The following is a 24,674-nucleotide window of genomic DNA, read 5'->3' as shown; positions in this document are numbered from 1 at the left end:
GTGAGAGGCGAGGAACCATGACCTGGGGCTGGGCACACTGACTGTGCAGCTCCCTCAGAAGCTCCCTCAGCTGGTGTCTTTCTGCCAGCTGAGGAAGCTTTGCAGAAAGTAGATCTTGTCTCAGTGACTCGCCAGGATGCCGATGTAGCACTCAGACACTCCAGCAGGTTTCACTTGGCATTTAATTTTGACTGAGAACCAGAATAAGATAAAAAGTAACACAACACGCAATAACAGTGGCAAAAACTGGCCTACTTGCAGGTCTGACAACTAATTCTAACCTACAAACCAGCATCAAGCCAAAACTTTGTAGCTGCCATGGGCCGGACTCACAGTGAATGTCTGGCTGTGGACATACAAAAATCCCAGCTAAAACTAAGGCTGGCTCCGGGCTGGGAGGAGGCATGGAGAAGCCCCAGGAGATGTGCTGTGCCAGGGACACAGACGGGCTCAGCAGGACATGCTCCTGCTATGCTGTGGGGCCCTGGGGCTGGCAGGCACCAAGCATGGGAGTTGGTGGCAGGGAGAAATGTCCCCATGTGCTGCTCCATTAAAGCCTCCCTCCTGAGTGGCATTGACCAACTCACACCAGAAACATCCTTTGGTGGGACAAGGGTGAAGCAAACTTGTCTTGGCAGCCCGAGGCATGGGCTGCTATAGCCTACTGCCCTCATGCAGCAGTTTTTTCTCTAGCTACAAGGTAAACCAACAGCTTTCTGAGTCCAGGTGCTGTTGACAGGTGGATGCCAAGCCCACCTGGAGGCTGCTCTCAAGGTTCAGAAATAAATGCTCTTGGACTTATTTTTGTGGTTGTTATCTCCTTGAGGAGTCGCTAGGACACGTTGGAGGCCTCAGATAAGATTAGGGCCAATTATGAAGGGAAGAAAGAGTTCACCTCACAGTATCTTTTTGGACAAACAGTCCAAGGCAAACAAGGTTTAGCAACCTCTCTGGGCTTGCACAGTTTAGGATCCCAATAACTCATCCTGATGCTGTAAAACTGACATGCAGGCAGGTCAGCTTTGTGGCCGGGCAGTGTCTTATCCACCCTGACCACTTGCTCCTGCTGGCCAAACCCATCCAGGGGCTTTTTTTTTTTTTGCAGTGGGCCCAGGGATGAATGGAGGATGGCTCCATGGCTCCAGCTCTCCGCACAAGAAATATCTCCTGCCAGAGAGCTGCTATTCTGGGCATCCCTCCTGCTGCGCATTACAGCCATCACCGCTTGCTGGCCATGCACCTGGCGCCACCGAGGCGGTGCCAGGCTGGCAAGAAAAATGAGAGGAAGGTAAAATTCCTGTGCCCACACAAAAAGGTCTTTTTATAGTCCAGGGATGAGGTTTTGTACTCTGTCCCTATTCTCCACTCAGACAGTAAACAAGAAAACCAACCTGACCTGGCCCGAACAGCTAATTTGGGAGCACAGTGCAGCTGGGCCACTCTGCCGAGTGCACACACTAGCGGCCGGAGGGGAAGGTATTTGAGCACTGCATGTAGTTACCTGCATGGGGACGTGCCCACTTTGGGTTTGTGGCGCCCACCCTTGTGCCTTGACCTTCAGGTGGTGCTGAGGTGCTGTCTTCTGGTGTCTGTGGGCTGCTCAGCACATGGGGCTGGCTTCCAAGCTCTCTCAAGGGGTGCAGTCAGCTGGGGATAGGGGGTGCATGGCTCCTGCAATTGTTCTGGCAGCAAAGCTTTGTCCCCTCAATGGCACTGCCCAAGATAAACCATGTCTTTGCTCTTAGTGAGGGGAGGGCATTGGAAATACTCCACAGCACCTGCAAGACAAGATAAAAGCAGAAGCAAGTGAGCAGGCAATGAGTGGAGGTGGCAGTGCGGTGATTTTGGGGGTGCCGCAGCGGGCACCAGGCTTGAGGCAGGCGTGGGCAGCAGTGGCCAGGATGCTGGGGAGCACCGTGGGGGCCTTGATGGCAGCGTGATGCCTTTCGTCAGTCACATGGCTCAGGCGGCCGGGGGGAAGTGTTCTCAAGTGTCAAATGGGAAAGTTACATAACCACTGTCCAGATCCTCCCAGCAGGGCCTAATTTCCCCCTCCAACATTAGGATGACTTCCCCATGTGCGAGTTGACAGCTGTGCCTGGGGCACACAGCGAGCCCTGTGGCTGGGGTCCCTACTGTTGGGGTGGGCTGGGGCAGCGCGTCTGGAGCAGCCCCCGGGGCCTGCCACCAGCGAGTCACGGATGCTAAGTGGGATGGAAACGCTTTCCAAAACCCATAGCCTGCGAGGCTAATTGCAGCAAGCAGCTTTGAAGCTGCTTTATTGAGAGCTCACATGCTGGTACCCAAAAGGCTGGACTCTGCAGAGCCTTGGGCCTTGCCCAGCTTTGGCTGGGCCTTGCCCAGCCCACAGTAGCAGCAGCGAGGGATTCATCCTGCTGGGACTGCCACAACATCGCCTAAAATCAGGCCAGGGAGGCTTTGTGTTATGGCCTTCTCAAGGACTCTCTTCTTGGCCCACCTGAGCTATCAGGAAAGGAAAGAGGCTTTGTCAACATGACTGAAGTAAGGTTTCAGGTTGGCTTTGTTTTGATCTATTTCCAAAATGGACAGAGAAAGTAAATGACAAACCAAAATAGATGCCAGTTTGCAAGTGCATTGCATACAAATTTCTATTTGCCCAGTGCAAGGACATCCGTGAGAACCATGTCTGCAGGCCCCGAAGCAGCAGGAAGCAGCTCGGGTGCCCAGGCCCGCAGCTCACACTCACAGGCACCTCACAAGGGGGCATGAATCACCAGCCTTCCCTCTAGGCCGTTAATCATGGCAGGATCAATAAAGGCCACATGCGTTTTTCATGTCTCAGCCATTAGCCTGACCTTGTGTGTATCTCTGTAGAGGGTAAAAAATAAAAGCATTGCAGATCAAAGCAATCAGCACTGAATTTACCCTAGCAATAGCACCCAAAGGAGCTCGTTGATTTACAGCCGCTGAGATCACACAGAAGTTGTTTTGGCTGCTGAGAGCACTGCGAGGTTACAAAGCACTCATTGTCCCTGAGGAATTCAAGAAAGCAGGAGGTGGCCACTCTGAAAAGATATTCTTTAGCATTTGCTTACTTCCTTAAAAACATTGATGTCTTTCTCTTCCAGGAACGAGTGCATATGCCAGTCTCAGAGGCAAATATATGAACCTTCTCCTGAGGCAAGCACACATGCCTTCATGCAGGGGGGCGGCACCCAGCGCTGCACCTCAGCATTGCCTCCTCCTGCAACACCTGCTCCCAGTGCATGAGGACAGTGCACAGTGAAGGCTGCTGGAGAACCAGCACTGCCAGCAGGAGCAGCCCCAGGCCCAGGAAGGCCCAAGGCCCTCGTCAGGGTCTGCCCAACAGCATGGCACAGCCAGCGCAGGCTGGAGACCCGAAGGCAGTGCTGCCGACCACTTGCTGTCACTATCAGGAGCCAGCTCTCTGGGTCAGCCTGCTCTGATTTTGCTTGGGATAGGCACAACCGTAGGGCTGAGTCCCCGAGGAGCAGCCACAGGTCTGCTGGGGCCGCAGCCCTCAGGTGCTGCTGGACACGGGGAGCTGGAGTGGGCCCGCTGCTCTCCTGCCTGGGCCACTAGGGATGCTCACCAGAGCCCCCTTCACCAGTGCCACTGTGGCACTTCTGTGTGCCACAGAAGTATTTGCTTGCTGGAGAGAGCTCTTTATTAAGGGTTGTCTTATTTTTAATTTAAAATCATCTCTTGTTTACGCCACGCCAGCTTTGAGCCTTAAGATCGTATCAGCTCCCTGCCGTACACAAAGCCTCTTTCACCAACAGCCCTGGCAAAGCTGCTCGGCCCCCACTGGCAGGGTGCAGGCACCTCCTGCTGCAATACACAGCCCTGCCAGCCTCGCAGCCATCTCGGCCTGTCTGCCTACACCCCCCGGCCCTTCCCCACACAGGACGGACCCAGCAGATCTCTGGGCCACCCCTGCCAGCAGCCTCGTTGCACTGACCCCCAGTGCTGCCCCATGGCCAAGGGATGTCCCATCCCACCGCAGGGTGAAGCAGGAAGCCCCTCCAGCTCCTCTCTGGCTGTCATCACACCACTCTTGACACCAGCGCACATTTTACTGGAAAACCTCCCCTCAGCACAGAAATAGCTGTGGTGGTGAGGCTGCGGTGAGGCTTGACAGAGAGGGCGCGTCACACCGCTTCCTCCGTGGCCACCGAGTTCTCCGAAGCAACCCACACTTGCAGCACGGCCGCCTCGTCCCCCCGTGCCCCACCACCCTGCCCGGCACAGGGAGCACAGCACGTTTGGGCAAGGACAGAGGTTTGGAGAGCGTGTCCATGACCTGCTGTGTTTTCCAGCCCTGGGTAGCTGCTCCCAGCACTGAACAGACAGACAGACTGCTGATCTCAGAATAACAAATGTAGGTGCAGGGCAGGGCTCTGCACGCATGCAAACCATGGGCAGCAACCTCCTCATTCAAATGCGGCAGTCAATGGCACACAGCTCCTGGCCGGGAGGACAAACACGGCCTGTCCTGTCACGTCCTGGCAGCTCTGCAGCAAGAAGCCAGCTCCAGCCTGAAGCCCCACACAGCCAGAGCTCGGCCACCTTTTCCCAACAGCTGCTGTGTCAGCACTGCGATGGGTCTGTGGGGATTTCTGGTGCTCCACAACCATTGTCCCCCAGAAGTACAAATGCTCAAGATGCACTTGGAAAATTCCCCAGTGATGATGTGGGGGATTTTATTCAAGGGTGATTTGGGTTTAATTGTGCAGCTGGGCTTACTATAAACCTTTGGACTAGAGCGTGTACCAAGTAACTCCACCTGTGTAGCTGATTGCATCAGGATATTGTTATAAAAAATGTTAGTTGGACATTTATAGTCAAACACACACATTTAATGTTGAACTGCAGCGTGGGACCAGCTGTGGGTGCCATAGAGCAGGATGAGCTCTCCCCTCCACCTGGTGCCGTGTGGATGGTCCCAGGATGGGATGCCTTATATCTTGGGAACACGATACCCAGTGATCTCTTCTTGCTTTCAGTTACCAGAGCCCAGCACAAGCAGCTACACATACAGTCAGACTGTTCGTAAGGCCCCAAGCAACTTAACATGACTGAGTCAGACTCCTCCATCCTTGTGTACTTCCTTCTTACTTGCTGCATAAAGCAACAGGAGTGCAGCTGCCCCATCGCCCTTCGCTTGTGGATGAGCCGCATCCATCTCCAAGCCCAGGAGCCAGCCCCTGGTCCCACCACCACCATGCTGCCCTGGGCACCAGACCCGTGCATGCTGCTTCTGGAGCCCACCATACTGGAAACTGTCTCCTGCCCTGTCCAAGCAGCAAGCACAGTGCCTAGAGTGACACTAATCAAAACAGGCAAGGAAACTGTTGTGTTTTTTTTTTTTCACACTGCTTTTTATTTTTTTCCTCTGCCTTTTAAAATTACAGATGAGAAAAATAAATATTGGAAGATTATCCTTTGTATCTCATGATCAGATCACAAGTTAGCATGTGACTTGGGATGGAAAAACAAGTCTTTCCAGCAGATGTCAAATGTAGCTAGCAGGCTGCACTGACTGCTGTACCTTGATGTTTGCTGCCAAAGTCAATTCCTTGTGCATCTTTGAGGTAAAGAAACCTCATGATTCATCAGGATCTTATTCTAATTAAAGCAAACTGCTCAGATGACTTTCATTTTGGCTTTGCCTGTTTAGCAACTCTGAATGCAATATGTATGTAACAATAAATAGCAGCCCTCAGCCACTGTTTTGTAAACAGGCTCGAGCTCATGAATGGCAAGGGCAGGTTTTGGAGTCACCCTGTAAGTCATGTGCTCAGTGGATTGAGCAAAAAGCTTCCAGACGGCTTCGAGCAAAGGGACCAAGCAAACCAGAGCCCAGGTGCCACTGCTGCCAGCCAACATCCTGCAAGAAGGCTAACGATGCACGCTGCAGCGTGACTGAAGGCATGCAGGAGCAGGGCTGGCACCACAAAGAGAAGCCACACCGCCATGGGGAGTGGGCAGGCGTCTCTCATAGAGAAAGGGGGGCTGATAATAAATGAGCTTCCTTCCTTCCCTCTTAAAGTCCTCCCTTGACACCAGGTCTCCCCCAGCCTGCAGGGACACTCCTTCCACCGTGCTCTCAGGAGAGCCACAGAGCTGTGCCTTCACGCTCGTGCTGAAGCTGAGCATTGCAAAGGCACAGCACGGAGCCAGAGAGGGGACGACAGTTTTAGGGGAAGGCATGAGCAGCCAAGAGAAGATGCCCCAGTTTCCCTCAGAGCTCCAAAACCTACAGGAGATATGGGAAGGGGAGCAGCTGCCCCTCCCAGCAGCTCCTCTCACCTTCCTTTGCCCAGATCACTCAGTGCTTGGGACGGGAAACTCAGCAACTGTGCCCTGCTGTGCTCAGGCTTTGCCTGAGCCCGGTGCGCTGTGATAAGCTGGTGACATTGCATCTCGCTCCAGCCGGCCTGCCGCAGCCTGCATCACATGATGGGTCAGCAGTTCATGGGAAGTCGCAGGCTGAAAGCTTGAAAAAAAAAAAACACAACTTACTTCAGCCAGCTCCCTCCCCACAGGAAATAAAAGCTGGAGCTGAGCTCTAGCAATTTGGGTTTGACCAGACTTATCTCATCTGAGGCCTGCAGTGGGTTTGCCTGACCGAGTTCCCAGCGCTGAAACCCTGCAGAGAAGGGACTCGGCTGAGGGCAGAATGACAGGGGAGGGAGAAAAATCTAATGTGTGCACCTGCCTGTGGCGGGGAGGAAAAGGGGGTCCTTGTGGAACAACCACCCTGCTGCAGGCTGGAGCAGCCCTGCTCTCCCCGTTCCTGGCTGGCGGCATGCAGGGCGAGCACAGTGCCCACCCTGGGCATCCTCTCCATGTGGGATTCAGGTGGGAGAGGCAGTGCAGCCGGTATTCCCATGCCACCGGGCTCAAGCCCATTGAGGCTGTCTCCCTGCATTTTGTGCATATTGCAGCACGGAGAAGGTTTTTTTCTCCTTTTGTCTAGGCATCACATACAATTGTGCAGCTATTTTTAAAGCAGCTTTTCTTTTCCCTTGCAGAGCAGCCTGAATGGTTTTCCCACCCGTGCACGGAAGCACGCTCAGCTTGGACATCTTGTTTCATTGTGATGGGAAAGGTTATCAAGTACAAAACAAAAGTGAAATCATCCACTGACATTCCTGCGCCTAAAATAGCCGCACACTCTCCAGTGCTGACGTTACTGGAAGGGGAGCGGAAGTCTCTGGATACAGGCTGTCCCACTCCAGGGCCAGCGTACTGACCTGGCGCCAGCTGACACCCAGGCTACCTCTGAGCTAATGTGAAATGAGGCATTCTTGCCACCAAAGATTAAAGGCCATACGGTGGGTAAGGTCTAAGGGCTGTCATAGCTTCCAAGCAGCAACACTCACAGGCAGCAGAGCCACTGCAGATGGAAACCCTAACCAGCGGACAGCTGAGCTGCCCCAGGTGAAACGCAGCAGCAAGGCTTAGCTATCAGTTTGCTCGAGGCACCTCTGCCATTGGACCTACCTGTCTGGTGGCTTTCTCTCGCGTTCAGGCAGGCAGCAGCAACAAGCAGGGCAGGAGGCGCCCTGGCCTGGTGCTGCGGGCAGCATCGTCTCTGCGGGTTCATCTCTGTGAAGCAGCACTTTGCAGCGGCGCCATCACCATCAGCGAGGGAGAGGAGCGGAGGGGAGGACCTGTGGGGAAGCTCTGGCACCCAGCAGATGCTTCTCGCCATCCTGCTCACCGCCTGCAACCCAACACAGACCTGAGTGAGGCTGCAGGGCCAGCCCTGGGTGCTCTGCAGATGGAAAGGGCAGGGATGTGCAAGAGATGCTGCCTCATGCCAAGCCCAGCTGGGGATGGCATGCCACAGCTTCGGCGGGGACACGGGGACAGTGCCATTCAGAGGATGCTTCAGTGCTGGGCAGCCTTGGGATTCCCAGCCTGAGAGAGTCAGTTCATGCTCAGGGCAAGCGGGCTGAAGAGGTAAACCTCCTTCAGAGCTCAAAGACCTCATTTCTTAAATATCTTCCTATGAGAGGAGTGAGCAGCAGAAGTGCTGAAGCAGAAACCGAGGAATGTAAAAAACAGGGATAAATTACTTGCTCGAACACACAGTAAAACATTTACCAAAATTGTCCAAGGCCTTTTCAAAATAAGCAGAGTGCTCCACCGCCTGCCAAAACCCAGATTCCTTCCAGAGAAGATTTAAGACTCTTCTTCATTTGAATTTCAGTAATGAACTGATGATGCGAGTGCCTCCAGCTGCCAGCAGCTGTCTGGGCTGAGCCGCACCCTGGAGCCTCCCCGGGTGCGGAGCCGTCCCCACACCCCGGCAGGGCTGCTGAGCGTCCCGCAGGCTGCTGCGGCGTGCGATGCACAAACAGACAGGGCAGGAAATTAAAGGCAGCACTGTCTGTATGGATTCTGCTGGGGAAGGCCCAGCCATCAGTGGCAGGCTCCAATGAGACTTTCCTGGCTTTGTTGAGTGCTATGGCTTTATCGCTGTTAAAACATGGTTTGTTTCTGTGACTTTTTCCCCCCTTCTTAAATGTCAACTTGAAAAGAAAAATTCGGGAAAGGTCACTTACCAGAGAGACTGGAACAACTCCAGCCACTTGGATAAACACAGTTAGGGTCAGCTGCAATGAGAGGGGATTTAAAACAAGTTATTTACCTGGCTGAATAAGTGTTGTGTTTCTGAAGGAGGGTGAGACTTTAGGTACCTTGCACAAGGCAATTAATCTGCTTACCATCCCTCCATCTGCTACAGTGATCATTAACCCTTCGGGACACCCTGGGGGAGAAGACGCAGCACTCAGCATTCCGAATGCTGTGCTGTAAAGGGGCACAGACACCCGATGGAGACCCAGCCTTATGGCTGAGAGACTGCAGGCCACCCTGCACTGCTCACAGGCAGCTCTTTGCACTGCTTGCATTCAGCAAAAGGAATGTGCCAAAGACTCCCCCCCACACCGAGGAGCTGCCCAGCACAAGTGATCCCGAGGGCAGACTGTGTGCTGTCCACCCACACACCTGGCAAACACCCTGCAAAGTAGCAAACAGCACCCGGAGCAGAGACCCCTTGCCCGCCGCCACTGATCTCACAGCTGTAGGTTGGCACAGCCCATGCCCGCGTGAGGTGATGCATGTGCCAAACCAAGCCTAGGTACGTGGGGTAAGCAGACTTTCCACACAAGGTCAGTGTCTGGTATGAAGGTGAGCTGTGCTGACCATCGCTGTGCTTGCTCCTATGCAAAAGCTGGGCACTATGAATAACAGACTGGGCTGTGGGCAGAAAGAAACCTGACCGCCACCACTTCAGCAGGGATGCGACAGCTCCGTGTGCCTCAGCAGCCGGGAGGCCCTGCCCGGCCCAGCGCAGGCCCTGTGTGAGGGTGTGCTGGGCACGGCCCCACAGAGCTGAGCAGCCCTCGGCTCTGCTCCCCCCAAGCCGCCTGGTGTCCACCCCGCCAGCTCTCTCTTGGCTGGTCCCCACACAAGGCACAGCCGCTGTGTTCACTCCTCAGTTGTTTTGCTAGGTCTCACGCTACAAATGCGCTTGTGCAGCTCTTGGGCAGGAGCCGGGCCCCAGCTGCACACACACCACGGCCCCCTCAGTGCCACTGTGCCACCCCACAGCTCTCCCCAGACTGATGGCAGGCCCCGTGAATAAAACAAGGTGCCTTCCTGGGCACATGGAAAGGAGGGCCCTCGCACCCCTCTACATGCTTCCCAGACAGGAAAATGGCGTGAGGCAGCACGTTCCCAAACACTGCAGAGCACTCCCACCCGGCCCCACGTTCCCCTCGAAAGAATTCCTGTTTTTGTGGAATTAATAATAATAAAAAAAAGCCCTCCGCATGCTTGCAGCAATATTTTGACTGTAAATAATCTAGGGAGCAAGGTCACATTCCCAGGCAGAAGTGCAGCAGGGGAAGGGTGGTGCGGGCGGCGCGGGAGGCCAGCAGCCCGTGCATACACCCGGTACAGGGCTCCAGAGAGCCTGGCTGGGGGACCAAGAGGGAAAGATGGAAAATTTGGGGCAGGGAGAACAAGCAGGGGTTGTGGAGTCAACATGTGAAATGATTGCACCTCTCCTTCACCAGCAGGCAGCTGTGTCCCCAGTGCTCACCCTCCTCCTGCCAAAGCCGTGCTCTGCTCTCAAGTGGCTTGTGGCTGCCACAGCTCCTCCGGGACAGGATGCGCCAGCCTTGGCCATCGCTGCTGCGCCAGCTCAGGGAGCACATGGCATGGGATGATAATGGGAGAGGGAGCGATGAGAAAGCACACACAGCGCTGGAACAAACTTAGAGCAGATGGCAGAACAAACAGCACCGGGATTTTTGTTTCACATAATCTTTTGCCCCATTTGCGCACACGCTTAACCTCTTCCTCCATAGAACGGACCTCCTCTTGGAAAATGAGACCAGAAACACTGGAAGGCTTTCAGAGAGGCAGGTGTTGTTTTGCTCTGAGCGTCACCAAGGACAATACACAGATCCCGAAGGAGTTTGACTTTTTTTTCTTCCTTAAGAGTCAGGCCAGTTTTGTGTTATTGCCCTTTTTAAAAAGATTTTACAAGAAACCAACTTTTCTTTTTATTTTTAAAGGCCAGGGAAGTGTAATGCTGCTACAGTAGTCAGCTGCCTACATGAAGAGCAGTAAGAGTATGTCAAAGACCCTGCGCTCCTTCACGCCTCCAAACTACAGACGTGAGCATTTAGCCTTTACTTCCACTGAGCTGCTGCCACCCGTGGGTGAAGTGTCTATGCTGGGAATGCCAGCAGGATTAATGTGTATATATGTTCTTCAGGGCATGTAAGGGTTAGGAGGAGGGGAAAAATAAATAAATGAAATCCTGCACATATTTTACAGACTTTTCAAATGCCGGAAAGCTAAGGGGTTTCTGTGGAGTCTTGGGACGGAAACCACTTACTGACTCGCTGACTCTGCAGGGCCAAGTTTCACCCACAGAAGGCAGTGACTATGCACAGCAATGCGCTCCCACATCAGAACACACCATACGGGGCCCAGGGGTGCCACCTCATACTGGTCTGCACGAGGAGGCAGCTCTGTACAGCCTGGGGATCCCACTGGGTGCAGCTGGACGCCTACGGGATCTCACCATGCTTTGCTTGAAAATGCCACCAGCCAATTTTGGTATGAAATGCTCAAGCAATCGCATGACTTTCAAGCTCCAAGTATAATTAGGTTTAATACATAAAACACTTGCCCGTATCAAAGTGTCCACCACGCACATGCCAGATACCAGGGAACAAGCACTTGCCCTGCGTGTCGAATGCCAGCAGCTCTTGCCAGCCACTGCTCTTGTCACTACCATTTTATGAGGTTATTTTACATGAGACTGGTGGAGTTCCTTCTCACTCATGCAATATAGAAAGCCATCTAGCCCCCACCCACCTAGCACGGTTCCAGTACAACCACTCCTTCACGGTCTTGCTCCCAGCATGTGGGGCGGGGCTTGCTGCTCACATCCCCAGCACCACAAGGGCACTGGGCATGTCATTTGAAGCTGAAGCACAGATTAGCTATCTGGAAAACAGGAGCAGCGACCCTTGTGAGCTGCTTTACCATCTAAGGTGGCAGTTTTAAACTGCAGGAGCAGGGACACAGAAGGGTGAAGGTGACAACAGCTTACCAGCCAGGCTGCTTGGGACACACTGATCGCGGGCAGGAGGACATGGGGCAGGTGTGGCCACACAGAGGTGGCAGCAGCGATCTGGCCGATGATGTATCCAGAACAAGCTTTTGCTGGCAGCTCCCAGCCAGCTTCTGGAGAAACAGGAGTCAACAGTGCCTGCCCTGCATCACAGAGACACAGCTTTGTCTGTATTTTAGGAGTGTTCATAAAGCTTCATAATTAACACTTAGAAAATAATTAAAACAGTCGGGGATTCTTTTAACGACGCTAACAGCTCCAAGTAAGAAGCTGATCAGCTTGGCAGTTGAGTGCACTGAAGACAACGCTTTCCATCTAACACTTCAAAGAAGCCGAGCACTTTTGCACTTTTAGCATGATGTATTGCAAATTAAAAGCACCAGCACGAGTTTACAACTTCTGTATCAGGCTGCAGTGCAGCAGCCCTGCAGACACCACGCCTGGTCCTCCCGGAGCAGCAATGCAGCACGGTACTTCCACGAAGTTCAAGTGAACCAGGCCATCATTCCCCTGCTGACCCTGCTGGATACAAGCTGTATTTTAAAAAAGAGACAGTATCAAAAAGCTGTAAACAGGGCGTGGAGTTCCTGCTGTATGCTGATCTGTTCAGAAACAAACAAAAGAGCATGTTCAGTTAAACACAGGAACTCCCTAAAGTGAATTGTTGTCATAGGTCAGAACCATTAAACAGATTAAATCCAGAGGAGAGCAAAAACTTTCTGCAGCGTACACAGTGGCTCTCTGAAGACATGCTTTTCTAATTTCCTGTGTTGTGGTGCCTCTTCCTAGAGGATTTTCCTTCATGGATTTTCATCTCCCTGATAGCATGATCCCTGGCTGAATTAAAGCTGCCATTTTAGTAGGTTTAATTCTTAACTACCAGCAATGCGCAATGCATGTCAGCTCTGACACAAAATGGGTGAATGTCCAGGAACTACAAGATTGCCAATTTGCTGGTATCAGTTACACGGTGATGTGCTAGAAACTTATCGCAGGCTGTGTAGGAACAAATGACCTATTTGAAAATGAGACCTATTGACAAAGGAAGTCAGAGCCTGTCTTCCTCACCTCATTTGAATAAAACAAATAGGCCAAGCCCAGGCAGAGAAAAATTTCAGTGAAACAATCTTGTGAGCTCAGCACAGAGCTGATTTTTCAGCTTCTCGTATTTGACTTCAGGTAAATCAGGATTTTTGTTTAAATCTGTTCTCACTTAAGAGCTTTGAAATAACTGTTAGAAGCTTGAGGGTACCTTTTTTAAGTTCTCTCAGTAGCAGCTGCATTTATGCAGGAACTGCACTATGACTCTTTTTAAACCCGAAAGCAAGTTGTTTCCCACTGTGCTTACTGTCCCCACGCTGCATCGCCTGGCTGCAAGGAACACTGGGCTGGAGGCTTGTAAAGAGCACTGCTGAAGAAACAGAAGTGAAACCCAGAAATCTGCTTTCATTATCCAAACTGAATGAGCATGAGAAGTGAAGAGAGATTATGTGAATAAATGCCATGTGCTAGACCTTTTTCCTTCCACTGACTTTTTTTGCTGCCATACAAGAAAGGTGTTTGCTTGCTACAGGGCCTGCCCGGGCTGGGAGAGCGCCCGTGCAAGCAGAATTGTGCTGCGCCCCGCTGCAGCTTGTGTGGGCAGAGAAGGACACAGCACCAGCACCGACACCTTCAGCAAGACATGACAGACCAGATTTTTTGCATACCACAGCAAAGAAGCTTAAAAACTGACATATAACACCATTTTGGGACTCGCGTTTTTTGAACTCCAACAAGCGTCTCATTTTTTCTGAGTCAAAAGGAAAACACTGGCTATTTAAACGTTCTCAAGAAGCCCAATGAATAGATTTCTCTTTCCGTTAATGGGGAGGCAGCTGGGCTCCTTCGGCAGCACTATGGCTTTTGCCAATGTTTACAGTGAATACCCCTTCACAAGGAAATCATGCCGCGAGCAGGTGCAGCGCCAGCAGATAACGCCAACGGCTCCAGTAAGGCCATTGTGAATGCCAGCCTAAGCTGGGAATGCTGCCTGCTAAGCCTCTTGGTCCTGCAGAAGTTTCTGAATGTAGCGGAGCATGAAATGCTCAAAACCAGTACTGGCCACCAAGCAATGACCAAAAACTCCCCAGGCCCAAAGACAGAGGCAAAGCGAAGGGATGGGATGCAAAGACCAGAGGCAAGAAGGGCTGGATGAGCACCCACGTGGGAATTCAGGGCTTGAGCTGGGCTCCCGACTTCCCAGGAGAGCAGCTCCGGGGCCCTTCCCTCTGCTCTCGCACGCTTTGGTGGCTTTGCCAGCCCGGGGAAGAGGACTGACGCTCCCACCACACCAGGCAGATGACCAGCCGAGTACAGCCCCTGCTTGTGTCCTAGTGCCCACCCAGCCTGGAGGTCACATTCAGCTGCCTCCCCTCCAGCACCCCGCAGCCACCCTCTGCTTGGTGCTTCTGCAGGCCTGGCACAGCTGGGCCTCAACAGGACCACAGCGATTGCTGCGTGCTAATCATTACATAGCACAAGGTCTGCTGGCACCTGCCTGGAAAGTACACAAACACTGAAGGTCTGAAAGCTGCAGTTGGGATTACACATGGTGCTGGGCTTAACCACCAATTTTCCTTCTGTATTTAAAGACAGGAACAGTGGAGTCTTGCTTCCCTTTTCCGAGGCAGAAAAGAGGATGAGCAGCAGTTTTCAATTGAAATACAGTACTTCATTGAGACAAGCCATCAGACTGAAACTAAAAAAAAAAAAAAAAAAAAAAAAAAAAAAAAAAGGGTCAGGCAGACTGTTAGCCCGAATTGCCCTGAGCTCAATGCTGCTCTCACGAACAGACCATGCTGTTCAATCCTCCATCCCAGTGTCCACAGCAGAAAGCAGCTCCAGGACCGCAGGCTCTGGCTGCCAGGGGCCAGTCCCCTCCACTCCCGCAGCTCTCCCTGTCTGGAGACTGGGTCCTGCGATGCTGCCGTGACCAGGAGGAGCTCGGGCTGCAAGCAGGCAGAAGCCCAGCTCAGGGCGCTGGGACCCCATGCAGCAGCACTATGCCCCGTCCCAGTCTGGCTTCTCAGCTCTCTGTGGGCTCTTCTAGCTCTTAGGAAACCTACCCCTTACATCCTTTGCCAAGGAAGAGCAACAAATGTTCTCTGAGCTGCACCTTTTACACCAGACTGACTTGACTTTATTCAAGGACACTTCCAGACTGTTTTCTTCTCTTTTCCAGAGAACACTGTAAAAGTGGAGCATAATATCCTCTCTGGCATGGCTTTTGTGTGGCCTGCCAGATCGGATTACATTGGAAATCAAGATACTGATATTTTCATCTTTGCTCCGCTTCATACTGGGGAGACACTGAGATCAGCAGCAGGACATTCCCTGCAATACTTGACCTCTGTTCAGAGCACTTCTTGCCCTGTTGCTCGCCTTGCTCTTCCGTGCATATCCCCCTAAGCACTCAGTGTTTTGGAAACTACCTTCATTTCCCAGCATTAGTCAGCTCACTCCCACTGTAGCCAGTTTCAAGCACTGCAACCCCCTCACTGCCAAAGAGGATCGGGGAAGACACCCGTGAGCATCGAGCTGCCTGTGTGTGACCTCGGAGAGGAACTGAGCACGCCGTGAGGTCTTAATCCTTTTGCTGAGGAGCCAAACCAGAGTTTAGAGAACTGGAAGTTAGAGAACAAGCAGACATTTGTTCAGAGTGAGCAGCGTGAGGGGGAGCACTGCGAGTTCCTTCCTGCCTCCATGGGACTTACCATCTCTCAATGTTCCTTTTTGTTGTTCTCCCCTCACTTGTAACTGCTCAGCACAATGGGGCTCTATGTAACAGGGCCGCGGTGGCGGGCACAGGGCAGCTGCAGCAAGCAGCCCTCCTTCCCCAGGCCCTGGGACACCTCTGCCTGTCATGTCAGCCTGTGGGGAGAAGCAGGGTGCCTGCTGCAGGCTGCGGCCGTGCTGACTGGATGGCCAGGCAAGTTCTGCCAAGAGACAGCCTGTCACCCACCCAGCGCTCAGAAACCAGCGCACCCGCTGGGCGAGCCCGGAGGGCAGGCCTTCGGAAGGGCAGGGAGGCAAGCTGAACATGCATCAGGCCCATCGCAGCCACAGAAATAGGCAGCTTTGAGAACTGTCCTTGCCACAGGAGTGCAAGATGGATTTTAAGAAGAGTTAAACCTGACACCCTTCAAAAAAAAAAAAAAAAGCTCCCAGCTGCTCAGGTATTACTAATTTGAGAAGGGCTAAACTGAACCTGCTGTTGCTCAGTCAGCATCACACCAGGCAGAAGCTTCAGTTTCAGTAGGAAAAAAAAGTGCATATATGAAAGAGAAAGGCAGCAGCAACTCTCAGCTGAGAAGAAACAAGAGCTCTGTTACACTCTGCAAGTAGGAGCAGCTCCTGGATGAGCCTCCCTGCACCCTATGTTAGCAAACTTTGGAAAGGTTTGGCCTACAAAACCACAGGGTTATTTTGTTACAGTAATGAAGCTGCCTTTGGGACTGGATTTTCCTCCTAGGCAGCCTTACCCTAGTCTTGAGCTGCAGGACTCCTCTGCAACAGAGACTGGTATTCACGCTGCTCTAACACTGCCCAGCTCTTCTTGTTTCAAGTCCAAGCACCAAGAAGGTGGATACAAACCGATGCATCCATGTGACACGTGCACATCCTGAGTACTGTCATCCATCCCACCAAATAAGAAGAAAGTTATTGTTCTTTAAAATAAAAATACTCAACATTTATTCACCATTTTAAGTCACCATAGTAAAATTGTACACGCTGTAAGTAACCCAGGAACGTTATTAAAAGCTACCAGAAACATAAGGCAATTTGTACAACCATTGAAAGAAATACACAGCATGTTGAAAATAGAGTGAAATATTACTCAAACAAGACAATGCTTGATACACATTAGAGTGAGAAGAACCAGCATTAAAAATGAAATTTTAAACAAAAATAAAGATGTCATGGCTACAAGTATTATACAGTGATAAATACTTCAAAAATATATTAAGATATATGGAAAATCTTGTTTTGTCAGGGAAATCCAGAGAAATTCCAGCCTCCACTGGATTTCACTATACCAATTAAGGTTTAATATTTAAATTCCTTTCAGTAAGAACGGGTACTGCAGCCATTACGGTCCTGTATCAATACTTATATTCTTGTAGTGTAATGAAATCAGCCTTATGTTATATTAAGCCATAATGCCTCTCACATCGTGGGTACTAATTGCTCTAAATCAACCAATGAGTTGCCTTTCAGTAACAAGCGCCGGGCACCGCGTTTGAAGCCACAAACCATGTTATATCACAGTTGACATTAGCCCACGTTACAGTATTAATGGAAGGCAAGTTCTGAGACTTGCTTCCATTTAAATAAGACGTCTTGAACAGAGGGTTTAGTTGCAAGTCCACCATAGCTTTTTCCTAGCATAACATTGAGTACTCAGAAGTTACAGTACATGAACCGTGGTAATGTTTAGGTTAAACCTTCAAAAAGAAAGTCCAAGGGATGTTTGGAGGCAACAGGTTTTGAACATGAACAAATGGTCGTTTAGTACACATTTGTTTGTGATGTTACCGCGTATCAAGTGAAGCAGTCTATAGCCAAGGATTTGGTGCACCAGTTTTCCAAGACAGTTTAAAAATATAAACTTCTTCTTTGAGGGTCTGTTCTATAGAAAATAGAATGAGATCTGGTAAAATGTCAGTTTGAGAGTACTTTCCCACCGCAAGATCCGTTCATCAGCCTATCGCACCACCAAGAGAAAAGCTAATCCTGCTATTCCAAACCCTGCTGCTGCCATTATAGCATTGCTTATGGTACTGTTCTGGTCAGCTGGTTGAGAGCCATGCCTGCCGAAGAAGCGACAGAAGCCATCCTAGAAAAGCAAGAGAAAGGACATTGAGTTGGTTGGCTTAATAATCAGTTTTCTGTTGTTTTGAATACAGTTTGAATACAGTTTGGTTCACAATCTGAGCACACCGCCTGTCAACTGCAGAAATTTCTATTTTAATCATGAAAGTCTAAGCCCTATTGTCTTCAGCATATGAAAACGCTTTGTGTGAGCTTTTGCAAAAAAAAAAAGAGAGCAATAGCTAGATGTGCTTGCATGCCTTGCTCAAAAGACAATTGCAAACTTCCTATCGAGATGTTCAGCATGTCACTATATTATTTTCACCCTTTTAAGCAAGTTTCTGATCACAGCTGCCAGCATTGTTCCCCCTCATTCAAGTTTCAGAAAGTATCTGAAACACAGGATATGGAAATTTCCACTTAAAGACAGGAGCCTGAAGCTTGTCCCATCTTGGTCAATGCATGACTCTGATTACATATTCTCTTGGAAGGGCCAAGTGGATGCTGCTCAGAGCTGACCTATGACAGAGCAAAGCTGGCAGCTGCTCTACCAGATCTTTATTTGTGATAATCAGAAGTGGCAGCAATACAACTCCAGATGGTCATGTTTGAACTCTGTTCAGCAGATGTCTATGTAAACAAGTTATACTCTTAATTTCTTCCGGAACTTTGTTCTTTACACTCTAATTTGCGCGAACAGGCAATGTGATTCTGCTAAATGACAGTTTGCATCACAACCAACCACCATATCGCTCCTAACGTTCAGATGGACGAGTGACCACTGGAAAACCAAGTTCATTTCGGTCTCTGGAAAAGTCAACGAGTCAATGGCTCATTCTCCCCCCTCCCTTTTATCTTTAGTGCTTATTTGTACTGGCATCAAATACTCCACTAGTACTGAAAGTAGGAAATTTAAAGTTCTCTGGGGTAGCTGACAGCTTGCTTGAAAACGCGGGCGGAGCTGCTCAGATGCCTGAAGCACCATCCTTTCAGCAGATATCTCAAGCGGTGGAAAAGCACTAACTGCCGTGGCTTTACGTCGCAAGACACGATGAGGCTACTGCCCACGCTTCCAGGAGACCCCAACCTCACCAGCTCTAGAACAAGCAGGGATGAGAGCCACGAGTCTTCATTCACAAGGACGTCCGGGGACACACACCGGTATTTGGCATTCAGACTCGGAGGAGACCTGCGCCAGGCTGTTCTCTAGCGTCAGAGGCCGCAGCCCCGAGGAGGAGGCGCACCGTGCCCCCAGAGCTCGGCGGCACCGCTCCGCGACCCGCGGCGGAGCTCAGAGGGGCCGCGCCGGCCGCCAGCACCTTCAGAGCCCCCTGCGCACGCCGCCCACCTCAAGCCCCCAACCCCGCGCCCACCGCCTCCCGCCGGGGTTGCCCGCAGCCCGCAGGCGGCCCCCGAGCCGACGGCTCCGGCACCGCCCGGAGCCGAGCCCAGCGCCGCCCCCGGGGAGGCGACGGGCCCGAGCCGCCCCCGGTTGCCCCGCGGCCGGGCACCCCCTCCGGCCGCAGCCCGCCCCGCCTCGCCGCCCGGCCCCGCTCACCCATCCGCCGTGCGCCCGCAGCCACTCGCCCCGCTCCTCGGCCAGGTAGGCGGCCAGCGCCTCGGCCAGGTGGCGCGGCCCGTCCCCGCAGCCGCGCTCGCCCAGCGCGGCCGCCAGCGTGCCGGCGAACACCACGAGCGCCAGCAGCCGGCCCCAGTTGAGGCCGCCGTCGGCCTCCAGCTGCGCCGCCACCCGCCGCAGTAGCGCCGCCGCCTCCCGCGGCTCGGCCCGGGCGAGCGGCGCGCAGGAGCGGAAGAAGGGCCGCTCGCAGCGCTCCAGCTCGGCCGCCGCCCGCCGAAGCGTGGCCGCCGTGGCGCTGGGCGGCAGCGCGGCGCCGCCGCCGCGGTGCTGGAAGTAGTCCTCCAGCAGCAGCGCCGTCTCCTCCTTCAGCGAGCCCGGCATGGCGGCGGCGGCGGCCCCGGGCGGCTGCGGCCCCGCAGCAGCTGCCGCCGACTAAGAGGCGGGGCGGCCCCTCCGCCCCCGCCGCCGCCGCCGCCGCCCGCACGGCCCGGCCCGGCCCGGCCCGGCCGCTCTGCCCCGCCCCGGCCCGCCCCGCCCCGGGGCACCCTGGCGGAGCGACGAGACCGTCTGCGGCCCGCGGGGGGCCGCCGGCTCCACGCGCGGCCCCCCAGGGCGGACGTCTCCACGCGCGGCCCCGCGGTGGTGGCGTGGCCCCAGCCCCCGGTCTCTGCACCTAAGGAGCCGCAGGGTTCCGGGCGCTGTAGGATGAGTGCCTTTTGTACCCGTCGAGCAGACACGCTGATGGTTGAGTTTCGGCAGACGTGCGGGCAATGCTCAGGGTTTAGGATCTAATTTAGGCCTTCGTGGTACAAAGGCTGGGCCCGTCAGTGCTGCTGGCGTGAAGTAAAATGGCTGAGGACAGGACCAGCAGAGTGCTGGTGGCTGTGCAGCACCTGGGACCTGGGCTGCTGGAGACCCCCTGCACATCCCCACTGCACCCTTTGAGCTGTGAGTGCTGCTCACTGCTTAACAGATAATGCAAGCTCATAACTACGACACCAAGATTTACAGCAGGGCCCGGAGCAGGTACTAACACAACCACACTCACCTTGCTTTTGCCTCCTGCTCTGTGCCAGCGTCCAGCTGAGGCAGGCCAGAGCACAGCGTAGCCAGCGCTAGGGAAAGGTGCTGCTGCAGCTGCCTGGGACTGGCTCGTGCCCCTGTCCTGCAGCAGCCTGGGTCACGCTCGTGTCACACAACAGGCTCCAGGTGCCCAACGCACCAGCACAGGATCGCTCACCTTCACCTATCTTGAATTACAGCTGTCTTGGTTTTACACGAGTGATTATACAGCGATCCCTGATAAGCCATTAGCAAATCTAAAAATAGATAGTTGGAATCAATCCTGTTGCAATTTCTCAGATCACTATCAAGAATTGGCCTGCTCTCTTAGAGTCGTTCCTAAGGCAAACTCGTAGTTTTACATCCCCATATTTGGCATTTTTAACTGGAAAAATCTAGTCTGTGTCTATGTGCTGGAGCAGTAGCTGGAATAATCACGTAACTTTTCACCAGTGCCTTACACACATGCTTTTTAACTAGAGTTTTCCTTACAATTGTTAATCCCGGAGCAGGAATTTCCTATTGCATTCCTCACGGCAGGAGAGCAAGAGGGAGAGGTTGCTATTTCTCTAGCAATATCCTCTTCCACCCTTCCTGTTTGTACGACATTTTTGTTCAACAGGATGGAGCTGTCTGACAGTGACTGCCCGAACTGCAGCTTCCCTCGCACACCGCACTTTTCCCTTGGCTATGGCCAGCTGGCATAGCTTTTCAGGACTGCTTCACCTTTACCTCCTGGCTCGGGCTGAGGTCATCGGAAAGGTAGGGCTCGTGCTGGGGTTCTGCGCTGTGACGCTGCTACTTCACTTTTCCAAAAGGAAAATGCTTTTCCGAAGCCTCCCTGGCCGACCTTAGCAGGTCAGATACTTTGGATATTTTAGTGCCCTGTTCCTCTGTCTTCCTTTATCTGATGGGAAGTTCAGGCCTGTCCTGGTTCACAGCTTTCACCATTACCACAAGAACAAAAAGGTGCTGAGTCCCTGCAGCCCTGCTTCGGAGACCACGGGTAGTGGTGCTGAAGTGATGCCCATGGGATTTCTCCCTGCAAGGACAGAAGTGCAAGATCCAGTGTCGGTCTCATCCTCACTGAAACTGGTGACAGTTTGGGCACTGATGTCACTTGGATTAAGCTGGCTCAGCATTTTCCCCAGCCCCTCAGAGGAAAGGAAAGGAAATGAAACAATGTGCCTAAATTAAGGTGGTGCTTTTGTCAGTGTCTGAACTGAGCACTTCCACCAACAGCCTTCGTGCTGACCACAAAACCTTCTTTAAAGCGGGGAGGACAGCTGATCCCAGCACAATTCTCCTCTACTGACAAGGCAGAAAGCTGAACTGCTGTATCTCAACATGAGCTGCAAACCGGATTTACCCAAACAGCAACAGCCTGGGGCCTCGACAACATTTCAGTGCCCTGCACTCGCTGGCGTCGCACTGTAACGCGAGGACAATCCCGTGCTCTCGCAAAACACATACTTTGCATTTTCCAGTACATTCCTGGGTATGGTCATTTCTGGAAAGAAAACATCACATGTTAGCTATGATCCTTCTGAGCAGGAAAACACAACCTGAATTCTGGCCTTCTGAATACAAAAGGAGCTCAGATGGAGGCTCAAGTATTTTCAAGGGCTATTCTCGGAGTTGTTGTGGCTTACCCTGGATATTACTAGAAGGTATTCCAAAAGCAATTGTCCGGTAGATCTGGATTTCACTCTAGATTTTTGCAGAACAAATGTCCTAAGAAGCTGTATGCTGCAAAAAGTAAATGTCAAAAAACAGAAAACAGCTACCATTGCAAGTACCTGACTGATGGTAAAAATGACTATATATGTGTTCTCAGTATGTAAAATACAATTTATTGTATTTAGGCCATTCATAAGTGTCAACACAATGTAGTATGTTTGGAACAAATATCTTACCAATAAATACTATCTAAACATTAATATTCATCTTTTGATCAAATGTGTACAGTGTATTGACTCGATATTGCACAGTGAGCTATCTATATATAACATTACAATTTCCTTAGTGCATTCAGTTTGTTACAGGGATAGCTTGCCACAAATATTCCAGAGCATCAGAGCTTACTTTTCCAAGCAAAACGAACAGAAATTTCATTAGGGACTGAAGGCCGATACAAATGTCAGTGTTCTAATTTAACTGGTTATGGATTCATGGAACCTGATGTTTTTATGAACGAGAAGACCGTTTCTGGTACAATTATACATATGCATATATATATTTAAAATCCTGTTTTAGAATAGAATGAGGATATTATCATCAAACTTACGTGAACAGCCAACTCCAGTGATTGCTTGTTTCATCTTGTTTCAATCTAAATATAAATCCTATCTTTGATCTTTTCGGAGGTGCATCTTATCACTTGCATTTTGAAGGGCAGGCTGTGCAAACCCCCAGCATTACTCCAGCACTTCTCTCCTGTCAGTATAAACAAAGGTGACACGCTCTAGTCTCAATTGTTCTCAATGTAGGAATGCAGATATAATTTTCAAATGGTTCTATAATTAACTCTATCTCAGCTATATCTGATTAAATCTTAATTCTACAGCATCAGCTCTGCATGGGGATAGTCCTGTCAGCATCTCCCTGATGGGCTTGCACTCTGGTGAGCCCAGTATTAAATGCTGGCAGGACTGTGTCTCTCAGCACGTCTTCACCAGCTTACTGTTTTTCATTCTCAAGTCCAGCTACTGCAAAACTGTCTCGCTTCAGTATGAGAGCTGTTAGAGTAAGGACTGTACAGTTTGGCTTGTAAGGTTTGGCCTGCATTTGCAAGGACTTACACTGTTCTGATGTTGCAAAAGGATCTTTAAATGGAAATACACTGCCTTAAAGCACATTTAAGGCTATGTTACCCTGCAAAAGTGGTGTGAATGGCTCAAAATGCAAGCGAGAATCATGATCACAGAATGACTATGACTGACTTGGAAAAGATTTGACCATCAGTGTAACGGTGGTTAGAGCTTAGTGTGTAGTGTCCCTCAGTGCTTAGCATGTAGCATCCTTTAAGTAAAAGAAAATTCACTCACCAAGTGATACAATTAAAAATTTCTAAGAAACTACTGGTTAAATATTACCTCATGATTATGTAAATCATGTTTATATTCCTCATATTTGCAGTTTATTGTATTGTATATATCTAGATTTTTTATATTCAGATAACAGAGATGAAATACTTATTTCTACCTAAAAAGACGGTAGGAAAAAACGGGGATTGAAAGGATTTTTTTTTGTACAAAAAATACATTTTTATGACAACAGCCAACAACTTCACAGTAGGGCCTCTACTTACTACCAAGGTTCAGAGGTTCAGTCATCCATAAAGTATCCATGCCATCATAAAGTGTCAGAGTTGCTTTTCTTCCCACTTTTCAACACCAGAATTCAATGCACTACTATGGAATGCTTCCAAAGTCTTATGCTACACCCTGATAAAATCAGTAATCTTTTTTTTTCTTTAAAAAGGAATTCAAACCATGCAAATAAATACATAATGTGCACTGAAATACGCATTTCTATGATACAGATGACTTCAGAGAAAGGTCCCTTCATAATTAGCTAAACTAGTTCTAATAAAAGATAGTTTCAAAACAGAATTAAAACCATTTCATTTTACTGCAAGTTGATGTTTGCTATGTGTTCAAGCAGATTACGTGTTCTATCTAGCTGTGTTAATCTGTGGGTTCAGTGTCATTCTTCTGTAGTGTAGTGAATATCTGATTATTAGGGGGCCATTTTTATGATGTTTTTGTAGTCCAGGTCTTCATTTGATTGTGCATACAGGATCTCATGTTAAGCCCAGATCTGCAGAAAGAAAATTGAACAATCATTTATTCAATTCTTTGACTGTTCCCTCAAATACTTTATTAAAATTTGGCAAGCAGTCAGATTAATGTCACAGAATATCAGCAGCAATAATATTATTTAACAAGCAAGTTCAAAATTCCCTCAACTTCAACAGTTCTTCTAGCCCTTTGTGGGGATTTTTTAATTTGAATTTTCTGTTCATGTTTTACACTGCAGGTTTTATATTTTCGTTAGTCCCTCTAGAGTCGATTTTCCTGTAATAACCCTTCCCCCTACCCTTCTTTTTTAAAAACAAACAAACAAACCAGCAAGCACCCAAGCCAGGTGCTCCCAGTGCTTACTCGGAGAGTGTGGTCCCAGGACCCTGAGCAGAATGCTGTCCCGTCGGGAGACACCCGCAAGGTGCTGACACGATTTTCATGTCCAAACAGAATAGACACACGGGACCCTTTCAGCACATCCCAGACATTGATGGTGTAATCGTTATAACCTGCAAACAGCAGACGACCTACAAAGAAAACGAGATTTCAAAAAATAAACTCTTAAGTGGGTAACATGTCTTTACTCCAGCAAGGGCTTTCTGCAGGACACTGAACACCCAGCGAGCAGCAAGCCAGCTTTCCCGTACTGACATACACAGCTGCCCTCTGCGTACAGTGAGCCCTGGCCACTGCTTCCCCCAGA

The 24,674-nt window shown here is 50.8% G+C and overlaps 3 protein-coding genes and 1 long non-coding RNA gene across 10 annotated transcripts in view; 1 reads left to right on the top strand and 3 right to left on the bottom strand.

Moving 5' to 3' along the window:
- Positions 1 to 164: 164 nt before the first annotated feature.
- Positions 165 to 16,230, bottom strand: LOC310904845 (uncharacterized protein). Of its 3 annotated transcripts, XR_014588621.1 has the most exons (5): positions 11,651 to 16,230; positions 8,580 to 8,630; positions 7,513 to 7,735; positions 6,316 to 6,502; positions 165 to 1,778 (listed from the first exon to the last, which is right to left on the bottom strand). XR_014588621.1 is itself a non-coding variant. In XM_083850056.1 (4 exons), the coding sequence occupies exons 1-4, from the start codon at positions 8,925 to 8,927 to the stop codon at positions 1,705 to 1,707; spliced, it is 534 nt and encodes a 177-aa protein (XP_083706182.1). In that variant the 5' UTR covers positions 8,928 to 16,230; the 3' UTR covers positions 165 to 1,704. The 3 variants fall into 3 exon arrangements, 2 of the variants coding, with proteins under 2 accessions (XP_083706182.1, XP_083706181.1); XM_083850056.1 differs by lacking the exon at positions 6,316 to 6,502 and having other exon boundaries at positions 8,742 to 16,230; XM_083850055.1 differs by lacking the exon at positions 6,316 to 6,502.
- A 145-nt stretch (positions 16,231 to 16,375) lies between these two features.
- BCL2L10 (BCL2 like 10) lies at positions 16,376 to 19,572 on the bottom strand. The gene is made up of 2 exons (XM_083850057.1): positions 19,083 to 19,572; positions 16,376 to 17,549 (listed from the first exon to the last, which is right to left on the bottom strand). Exons 1-2 carry the CDS (start codon positions 19,482 to 19,484, stop codon positions 17,418 to 17,420), a joined length of 534 nt encoding a protein of 177 aa, XP_083706183.1. The 5' UTR covers positions 19,485 to 19,572; the 3' UTR covers positions 16,376 to 17,417.
- Positions 19,573 to 20,005: 433 nt separating this feature from the next.
- LOC310904852 lies at positions 20,006 to 22,105 on the top strand. The gene is made up of 2 exons (XR_014588636.1): positions 20,006 to 20,129; positions 20,788 to 22,105. It is a non-coding gene; the product is annotated as an uncharacterized lncRNA (long non-coding RNA).
- The window catches only part of GNB5 (G protein subunit beta 5), a 32,482-nt gene continuing 27,930 nt past the window's right edge, over positions 20,123 to 24,674 (bottom strand). For 3 of the 5 annotated variants that reach the window (XM_083850050.1, XM_083850048.1, XM_083850049.1), the window contains 2 exons: positions 24,332 to 24,498; positions 21,999 to 23,987 (listed from right to left, as the gene is read on the bottom strand). In XM_083850050.1, coding sequence (XP_083706176.1) covers positions 23,976 to 23,987; positions 24,332 to 24,498 — 179 coding nt within the window. In that variant the 3' untranslated portion in view covers positions 21,999 to 23,975. Of the gene's footprint in view, positions 21,676 to 21,817; positions 21,915 to 21,998; positions 23,988 to 24,331; positions 24,499 to 24,674 lie in introns of those variants that run through there. The other 2 variants (XR_014588619.1, XR_014588620.1) reach the window with 2 other exon arrangements.

The sequence above is a fragment of the Anser anser genome (assembly GCF_964211835.1).
Source record: "Anser anser genome assembly, chromosome: 10".
Lineage (NCBI taxonomy): Eukaryota > Metazoa > Chordata > Aves > Anseriformes > Anatidae > Anser > Anser anser.
Note: the sequence above shows the minus strand (reverse complement) of the source record. Positions and strands in the feature narration are given on the sequence as shown.

Excerpts from the sequence above, each read along its gene's own strand:
- LOC310904845 (XM_083850055.1), bottom strand. The coding sequence starts at position 11,860 with ATGAACACTCCTAAAATACAGACAAAGCTGTGTCTCTGTGATGCAGGG. Across the intron at positions 8,631-11,650 it reads TGTCCCAAGCAGCCTGGCTG|CTGACCCTAACTGTGTTTAT; the intron begins GTAAGCTGTTGT and ends CTCTCATTGCAG. Across the intron at positions 7,736-8,579 it reads GAGTTGTTCCAGTCTCTCTG|GCGGTGAGCAGGATGGCGAG; the intron begins GTAAGTGACCTT and ends GTTGGGTTGCAG.
- BCL2L10 (XM_083850057.1), bottom strand. The coding sequence starts at position 19,484 with ATGCCGGGCTCGCTGAAGGAGGAGACGGCGCTGCTGCTGGAGGACTAC. Across the intron at positions 17,550-19,082 it reads TGCGGGCGCACGGCGGATGG|GATGGCTTCTGTCGCTTCTT; the intron begins GTGAGCGGGGCC and ends TTGCTTTTCTAG.